Here is a 9976-nt window from a genome sequence, read left to right on the forward strand (position 1 = left end):
CCTTCCCTTCCGTCTCTCTGCTTTCCTACTGTCTTCATCCAATCCTTCTTACTCCTTTCCATGGCAAGCTTAAGCAAGGGAGGTCAGGGAGGTCAGAATCCAACAGCATCTGCAGTCCTTTTTGGTCTCTGAATCAGATTTTTGCTCAGGTCCCTCAATTTCAGCCAGAAAATACCTGAAATCACAGAAAAACACACAAACTCATAGTAAAGTCCAGAAAAGTGAATTTTAACTAAAAACTAATAAAAATATACTAAAAACTAACTAGATCATACAAAAAACATACTAAAAACAATGCCAAAAAGTATACAAATTATCCGCTCATCAGCCTTCTCCAACGTTGTACGGGATAACATGAGCAACCCCGTCGAGGTAATCACCACAAATGGTCAGTCGTGGAGCATCTCGTGGGTTATCGAGGAGGAGCATCCGCATCGAATCGTCTTTACCGGAGGCTGGCGAGCCTTTTACGTACACTACCACCTTCGAATCGGTGCCTCAATGCTACTATGGTATCACCAACCAAAGTTTTTCTATGTGGCCATCCACGACACAAGATTCTGCGAGATCAACTACGGAAGGTAACAAGATTATTCTAACGGGTTTTCTGTATGCACTCGGCTAAGTCGTTTGTTTTATGCTGTTTTACGTTGTACCAAAAACTTGCGAAATGGAAGTCTTCCAGCAATACATGCACATGGCAACTATACAGTCCAGTTCTTCGCGATAATCCCGGTGAAAGACCCTGATACACTGGTATAGACGCAAGTTTCAATTCCTTTACCACCTGCAATCATCAATTCATCCATGTGTGACACATTGTAACCCTTTTTTTTCCACCATCCACTACAGATGCTCTCACTGCGGTTCTCACAGGATTATGGCCGGTCCCTACCACGACCCTTGACCCTAACCACACCTACAGGACATCGTCATTGCGTGGGCTGGAATATGGAACCTAATGGGAGGATCATGCTTCATGGAGGATAGGACGCTGTCCAAGAACACTATTGCCTAAGGAATCAGTGGCTTGTGCTGTTCCGTTATCACAAAGTTCAAAACGCAATGTATGTCATGTTCTTCAACGGTCATACAGTGGAAGTCAACTACTTGGCCCATGCCGGGCCGGGGACAGACTGCACTTGTATAACATATCCGTCGGCCCCCAGGTCAAGGCACATAGCCGATGGGTTTAGATCGACCAATCTATTCTTTGTCAGTCCAATCGTGCACCACCTGGCAACCTGTTTTCTCGTAAGTGTGCCGACAATTATTTTTAAAGGCAACTATTTCCTATCCTATTGTTCTAGTCAACTATTTTATTGCTCTCACCCTAAAAAATATGTCTTCGCTTCCAGCCGAATGTCCCCTCTCTACTGGGAGTATGCGAGGATAGCCCAATTTCGATTACCAACGAGAGGGGCGCGTGGACCGTTCATTATACGCACTATGTCGAGAGGACGAACGGATGTTTTGGAATGGGTTGGTCTGCCTTAGCAACTGCATGCCAACTAAGACACGGCCATGTGTGTGTCTTCAAACGACTGGCGCCGCAAGACTACCGGCTGCATATATATTGAGAACTCCTGTATCCTAAATCCCCAGTTACCGCCCTCCAACCCCATCCAAGTAACTCGGTCCATGGTATTTTCTTGCCTCAGTTTGTCAAGTACGGTGGTGCAAGTTGCATGTCCATACATCTGTATCTTTAATCTATATGTTATTTTCAAGCATACAATTCTACCTTGCCGTCATTAGCTTATGCTTTAGATGATAAACACGATAATCATTTCTGTTGTTAATGTGTACGTAGCATTGCAAATGGACTGATCTCCCAATATTAGAAATGTATGTCAATTAGTGCTTGTGAAGTTTGACTGTAATTTTAAGCTGTGAAGCTTGAATGTAATCCGATTCACTTCACCTACATTTTGTAGCTTTGAATTTTGAATTTTGAAACTTCACACTGATTTGTCAATACCCTAAAAATGCTAATTAGTAGTGGTTTTTTAAAGATTCGAAGTTGTTGCCGTGCTTCATTTAGTGCATTTTATTCATCACTTCTAGTGTTTTAAGCGTGTGTTTTAAATTACATCCAGAAGCCATGATCCCTTACAAAGAATTTCAAAACCGCGATTGAACCACATGCATTTTCCAACGAGTTTTTTTAGGTGACGTGCATCTGAATATCCACTGAACGTTACAACCAATTACATACAAAATATCCACTTACCATACATACAAAATATCCACTAAACATAGAATCACTGTAAAGATGCCCCTAACTACCATGTCTGGTTCAACAAAAGGGTGGACAACGACCAATTAATAATACATCAGGTTTGACAGTGGATTTGCAGCTATTCACATGACACCACTTCACACCTACACATCTTGAATCCCTAGTAAAATCGGTGATATCTATAGCACATCCACATACCAAGGAAAGCCAACATAGCAAAAACTTGTTTTAACGTCGACAACCTATAGACGGTTCTGTATCCAGATGAAATGCAGACAATATTCGGTATGCGGCTACAGCCTGTCGGAGAACGTGAAAGGGTTTGACCAACCTACCGTTGCAACACACGGTGGTCACGACTGTAGGCCCTTTTTGCTCAATCGGCGAGAGACATGACTGGCCCGGACGTGTTGGTCCCAGCAAAGTTGCTGTTAGCAAACCCAACCTGCGTGTCACTATCGGAGTATTGGAAAGAAGGAATCTCCGCGGTCGCATACAGATCGCCGAATAGGTTATCATAGAGCTGACACCAATGTAAAAAACAAATGATTAGATCCATTTAACAGAGCAGAAAACTTAACTATATCATATATAGAGCGACCAACCCACCATGTCAGTGTCCATCGAATCCATGTCATCTGCAACTGCACTGGATGATTCCATTGTGCGGCGGTCCGGACACGTCGTCCTGTTGTGTCCCACCTCCCGGCACAAACGACATCGCTGGGTTTTCTTTCCACCATGAGCACCGTTACCCTTTGTATTACGCCTGGGTGGATTCTACGCCGGGGGTCTGCCACTCTCAGTAGGTGGCCCCTCGGGTGGAAAACTGGTGTCCCCTGCATCTTTGTTCACGAAGTGCTTCAGCATCAGCACGGCAATGTCTCTTGCAAACTGGAACTTTTGGGTGCTGTGACATGCAATCTTACACACTTTCTGGTACCAATCCATCAGGCACCAGTGTTGCGTCAATTGTACAGAATCCCAAATCATGCTCATCGACTGCACCACCACAAGTTTTGCATCCTTGGTCCATCTCGGTAATATCAGAGACCTTGGGATCTCATGAACATTGTTAAGAACAAGCACCGCAATTATATGTTCACAGGGGACCCCCAAACATTCCATTCTCATGCACGTGCATCGGACCTCCCTCGTATCAGACGTTGTAACAACATGCCAATCCTTCCCCAGAGTGTCGTATCGAGAGACGGTGTGGATAAAATAGGAACGGTTGTCTTCAGAGTCAACCACCCTCATTGCACAGGCCCTATCAAGAATGGGAACAAACAAATAGAATATCGCATGAGTGTAGTTGCCGGCTGCACTCCACTCTAGCTGTTTCAGGTTGGTGGTCATAACAGGGTCACCCTTTGCACACACGAAATCAGCCTCCATCTCTTTTGCGCGCACGAACATCAAGCATCGATAGAAATGACGTAAAAACTCAGTGTAGCTGTATCAAGACTTAACATACCGTGATATCACAGCGTGCAAGCCCTCGCATCTTGAGGTTGTTCGAAATTCGGCAAAAAACTTTCCCCGTATGTGTGTTGTGGCCCAACTGTGCCTTCTCTCGTACATGTCCTGTACCCATCTTTTATCGGCGATGCCAAATTTCTCAACCATCTCAAACCACTTTCTCTGAAATGTTCGGACCTCGTAGTCGCCGAGCATGTGATCCCTAAACATCCTGGTGAATTTGGGATTTCTGATGTTGCTCGTGGCGTTTCGTAGTAGATGCCAAGCGCAGAGTTGATAGTGAGCCTCTGGAAGAACTTGCTCGATCACAGACTTAATTTGCCTGTCACCGTCGGTTATTATGGACACGGGAGCCTTCCCTTTCATTGAAGTTTACAACTGCTGAAGAAGCCAGACATAGGTTTCTTCTTTCTCGTCTGCCACCAGTGCAGCGGCAAAGACAACCGTTTGGTTGTGGTGATTCACACCGGAGAATACTACAAGTGGTGAAAGGTAAATGTTTTTCTTGTACGTTGCATCAAATGCAACCACGTCTCCAAACACCTGGTAATCAATTTGGCTGATGCCGTCACACCAAAACAAGTGTTGCAACACGCCCTCACCGTCAACAACTTCCTTGTAGTACAGTGCTGGATCATTTACCTTGCACTCTCGGAGATACCTTAGGCACGATTCCGCATCTAGGCCACCCTCCCTTCGTTGCTTCGCATTTACATTGTGCATGTCCCTTGTTGTGTACGGGACATTATGATACCCGCTGGCCAGGCTCACCATAAAACTGTGGATTCGGGAGATGCCAATGCCCCCCTTTGTGCATGTCGTTCATCTACTCGATGTCCGCTTCGCTCATCCTCCGATGGCTCGGGAGCATGGAAGAAAATTGCAACTCAAGAACGTGGTGGTTATGCGCGTCTAAAAAGTACGCAACGTGCCAACGTCCTGATTCATCGTCCATGTGGAGTAGCATCCTTGCAGGGCATCCACACCGTGTCTCGGCCCTCGGCCTCTTTTGTCGGTTAGGCATCGAGTAGAACTTTGGGGATCGGTATCCTTGTCGGTGGCACACGAACTCCTGCCGTATCCTTACTTCGCCGCATTTTTCGCTTCTGGAATGTCTCGCGCCGAAGCCATGGTGCTTTGCATATTGCTGGTAGAACTCAAATGCAATGTCAACATCTGCGAAATTAAACCGGAGAACATCCTCCTCGCTCAAGTTCAAAAAATCAATCCAACCTATCGACTCCACGGAATCAACGGCGTAAAATTCGTATTCCGCATAATTGTCAGACATTCCTCCGGCACCGTCCAAACTGTCTTCCAATTCAACCGCATCCCCATTGTCGGCATCGGCCTCTGCATGATGGTCGTGTTCTGTATCATCTTCCTGAAAGTCGTCGCTCGTCCGACTCCATCCCTGCAGAGCATTTGCCCTCAACCGGATGGTCGTGTTCTGTTTCATCTTCCTGTAAATCATACTCGTCCGACTCCATCCCTGCAAAGCCTTCGCCCTCAACCGATCCAACTCCATGGTCTGCTTCGCCTCCAGTGGTATTTTCATCCCCAGCAACCCTGTGCCAAACAGTAACAATGCGGTAATTCAGCGAAACACGCAAAATTGGGGGATGTACTTCAAAGACAATTGCAGACTTATGACGAAGAAAAAGGGGGATATTTATAAATCAAGTGAAGGGTGATAATACAACGGGTACCTTCTTTCCATTGATGGTGACGGCGAAGCCATCTACTGCCGAAGACAACCGACAATGCAGATCAGGTGCCGTCGTCGTCAGAGGTGGTGAGACTGATTGTGTGCTTGGATATGCCTAAACAGAATCGTTAACACTGAACAATTTCTCAATCCCAAAGAAAAATAGCGTTTCGTGGTTCAAAATCTCCGAATCTCGTCGGATGAGTTGTTGGAACATCACGCCGCCGAAGCCACCGTTGGTGAGTGGGGGGAGAAGAAGAAGTTAGCTGAGTCGTTCTCGATGGTGGAGATAGGAAGGGACAACGCGATTGCAATGGAGGAGAAAGGGAGGAAGAGAACCTGGGTTGGAGGAGGAGTTAGCCGTAGTAATAGTTGTTAACTAAACTCGAGTATGCAACTAATTGTAGAATTAACTTAAATGTATTTATTTTAAAAATTGATAAACTGACCCCTCTATTTTATAGAAATTGTAGAAAACACCCAACAAAAACAAGTATATATATTCTTGCACTACTTGGCTGACCGGTGCGCCAAACACGATTTTGACGTTTCGATGTGCTAACAGGGAGCGCGTACCGAATCCGTGCCCTAGAGAGAGAGAGAGAGGGAGCGCAAAACTTGATACTAGTCTAACGAAAAAGTACAAACTTTAGTTTATTGTTTACCTATACTTTTTTAACTAATAATAATGAGATGCAACATGAGTTTCTTTGCACATAACAATAGGTTGTATTTGTTTGAAGAGACAGGACACTGAAACAGAAACACTGAGACATAAAATCATGTTTGGCAGAGGAGACATGGATAGAGACAATGTATCCAGAGACACTGAATTAGTGTATTTTGTGTCCATCTTGACAGGAAGAACACGGAGACACTAACAAAGAACACAACTTATTTTTTATTTTTTCTTTCATTATTCTTGTTAATTTTTTATAATTATATTTTTTATTGTTATATTTTTCATCTCAAAAACTTTTGAATGAAAAAAATAAAAATAAATTGAATTTTCATAATTTGTTCTAGTTTATCACCAAACAGAATACAAGAACACAAAATTTTGTATCTCTGTCCATCAGTGTCTTGTCTTGTCCTATTCTTAGAAACAAACACAGCCTTACTGTACAATACAGTTAAGTGGATGTAATTCAACCTTAAAAATTTTCAGAGGACTATATCAAGATTTACAACGACATGTGAAATTTGAATACATCACACAATAGTCGTGTTTATATAATAAACGCATTTTAAATATAATACTTATTCGATATATTTGTCTTTTTATATTGAATTATATCTTAATAAAAAATAAAAATTATTTTTTAATTTATTTGAATACATTTAAATATAATTATGTATTAGTATATTTAAGATTTTTTTATTAATATATTTAAAAGGAATTTAGAAGTAATATATTGATACTAATTAAAAGTTATTTAAAATATTTTTGGCTTAATTATTCTGAAAATCTCTATAATTTTATTAAATTTTCAATTGAATCTCTATACTTTTTGTTTCTTTTCAAGTATATATACCATTTAAATTTTTTCAATTAAGTTTCTGTTGACGTCAAACGTACAAAAAATGTTAGTAAAATGTGAATTTACTTATTTATCCATATTCTATATACTTATAATATGGTTTATATAAAATGAGGATTTCTTCCTTTTTTATTTCTCTTTTTTTACAGTATCTGAAATATATATCTAAATATCAATAGAACATAAGATTGCCACAATAAACAAAAACAGAGGTAAAGAACAGAGTGAAGTTGAATATTTTACTATTGTTTTTTATCTTATGCTCAAAGATTGGGTTTGAATGATGCTGAAAAATTGAAGAATTTTTTCAATGGATTGAAAAATTATATCCATAGAAAAATTATCTTTGATAATCTTAAAACTCTTTAAGATGCATTTTTATTTAGCAAAATTTTATGAAGAACGATGGAAAAATCTATTCTCAGGAGTTTCAAAGCCAGAATTATCATACCATCAATAGATTCATATTAAAAAAAATCATCAACAAAATTACAGTCAATAATTTCTTATCCAAAATCAACAATTCAATTATACAAATTCCAAATTTTAGGTTCAGCAACAAAATTACGACAAATTCAAATCACAACAACAATTTTAGATCTGCAATTGGAGCTTCTGATTCAAGAACCAACTTACCTACATGCGAAGCACGAGGTCTAAATGCCGGCGATTATATGTGGTAGAGAACAGAACTGGCTGAGAAAGACAACGACGACTACAGTGGCAGAAGTACTCAACGAGACGATGGCGCGCGACGCACGGCCAGAAATGGTGCCGTCCGAAAGGGAAGGTGGAAACAAAGGTGTGCAAGATGGCTAGTGTGGCGATAGCAAGCGGCATCAACGAAGATAGATGCAGATCTAAGCGAAGGAAGTGGCGTCTCCACGAAGGAAAAGCGGACAATCGCGGCAGTAGAAGGCAGAACAGCGACACTAACGACAGAGAGCAAAACAACGATGATGAACAGCGGAGGTTGGTTCCGTCACATTCTTCTAATCGTGGCTAAGCCACTACCACTCACATCCGAGAGAAGAAACACTAAAGAAGCATTGAAGATTTAATACGTAAGGGGAGAGTTTAGACTTTCTGAGGCTGGATAAATGACTAGGGTAATTTTAAAATTTAGAAAATATTCAAGTGTTCTCAATTAAGTCTAGTATCCTTAACTTTAGAATATTTAATTTTTTTTAATAGAATATTGTATTATTTTAAACATTTTTAAATGGCAGAGACTTAATTGAAAAAAATAAATGGTATATAAATCCAATAAAAAATATATAAGAATTCAATTAAAAATTTTATAAAATTATATAATTCAAAAATTCAAAAAAATTAAAATATTAATTTATAATTAAATATCAATAAAATAATAAAATATTATTATATTTTGTTTAAAAATTCTTTATATTTTTATATGTTTGTGGTGTGTAATAAAAATTTGAAGCTTGTGTAGGTATATGTATCATGTATTGATATTCATATCCATGATACTACATGCACATAGTTAAAGAAGAAAGTTATGAAGTACGGATATTTTATTAAGTTGTGATGTCTGTATATTGGATACATTTTAGACATGACACTTATTAATATTTGTTCGATACGTATGTCTGTTGTGTCCAATTGTATTCTAATAAAAAATAAAAAAATTTAGACATGTTTAGACACATCTAAATACTATCACGTATCAGTGTGTCTAATATTATTTTTAAATAACCAACTTAGTTTAGTTGAAGGATCAGTTTACTTATCCGTTTAAATAAGTGACATGAGTTTGAATCTCACTTGCTCTTCCGTGATAGATTAATTCTTAATCGGGTTGGACTATATTATTAGATTGAGTAGACATTTTTTGTTTGCCTTGTAATTTTTTGCAAGATCCACAATAGGAATGACTTAAACTCCTAACATTTCTTTTTTCAAAAATTGAAATAAGTCTCCTTTTAGAAGTTCAACTTCCTCATTACTGTCTCGTTGATCATTAACATGCTTAAAAAGATTGTAATTAAAATGATACTCTATTATTATTTATAAACACCTTGTTTGTTACTCCTATGTGATTAGACACTTTCATCATCCTAACTTCACCTAACTCTAACAACAGATTCAAATTAAATGTGCCCTTCATAAATTTTTAGTTGTACCAGATTTTGGTCCAGTTTCAGAATGTGACTACCACAAATTAAAAGAAGAAAAATATTAATAAATTAAGTTGACAGATAATTTTTATTATTAAAAAAAATATGAATCCTTTAAAATCTAAAATTCTTGTTATCACAGTTTTAAAGGCAAAAAATAAGTAGCAAATCAATTGAAATTTTCCAATGATTAATTAAGAACCAATGGAGTAAAAAGGAATAATAATTTACATCAAAGTGATATTTCTAGTTGCAATATTAAAGATATTTAGATGAAATTCCAATGTCATAATAATACGCACAATATAAATTTATTAGAGTAAAGGATCGTTTTTGTCCTCAATGTTGGCGTAAGTTTTAAAGTTGTTTCTAAAGTTTGAATCGTCCTATTTAAGTTCCTAACGTTTCAAAATTGACTCAACGTTGTCCTGCAGTTAAAAATCTGTTAACAGAATTGACAGCATGACAAAATTGAGACGATTTTGAAACGTTAGGGGACTTAAATAGGACGAACACGTTAGAAACAAAATTTTAATTTTAAAATAATTTTTAATTTTATTCTTTAATAATATTAATTTTTTATAGTACATAATTATTTAATTATTTTTTAATCATATCTAAGTGAATTACTTTTAGTCACATTACTTTCATTCTAAGTAAATTTATTTTTATTTTTAATTTTATTTTTTAAAGATTTTTGCTCATCATAGAATACTTGTAATTGGCTAATAGATAAACTTTTGAAAAAAAAAAGAACATGATACATATATAATAAAATATAGATTATAATTTTTAAATGTATCGAACTTTTTTAATATTTAATTTAATTCAACTTTATTTTAAATTTTAAAATAAATTTTAATTT

At 38.0% G+C, this 9976-nt stretch overlaps 2 protein-coding genes across 2 annotated transcripts; both read right to left on the reverse strand.

Annotated features, from left to right (window-relative positions):
* Positions 1 to 3022: 3022 nt before the first annotated feature.
* Positions 3023 to 3640, reverse strand: LOC107485230 (protein FAR1-RELATED SEQUENCE 9-like). The gene has a single exon (XM_016105747.1). It carries the CDS (start codon positions 3638 to 3640, stop codon positions 3023 to 3025), a length of 618 nt encoding a protein of 205 aa, XP_015961233.1.
* A 910-nt stretch (positions 3641 to 4550) lies between these two features.
* Positions 4551 to 5252, reverse strand: LOC107485228 (protein FAR1-RELATED SEQUENCE 5-like). Its single transcript, XM_016105745.1, has one exon. It carries the CDS (start codon positions 5250 to 5252, stop codon positions 4551 to 4553), a length of 702 nt encoding a protein of 233 aa, XP_015961231.1.
* Between the last annotated feature and the right edge of the window lie 4724 nt (positions 5253 to 9976).

This window comes from Arachis duranensis, chromosome 4 (assembly GCF_000817695.3).
Source record: "Arachis duranensis cultivar V14167 chromosome 4, aradu.V14167.gnm2.J7QH, whole genome shotgun sequence".
NCBI classification, from domain to species: Eukaryota; Viridiplantae; Streptophyta; class Magnoliopsida; order Fabales; family Fabaceae; genus Arachis; species Arachis duranensis.

What these genes read in the sequence shown, in the direction of transcription:
- LOC107485230 (XM_016105747.1), bottom strand. Translation starts at nt 3,640, where the DNA reads ATGGAGGCTGATTTCGTGTGTGCAAAGGGTGACCCTGTTATGACCACC.
- LOC107485228 (XM_016105745.1), bottom strand. Translation starts at nt 5,252, where the DNA reads ATGGAGTTGGATCGGTTGAGGGCGAAGGCTTTGCAGGGATGGAGTCGG.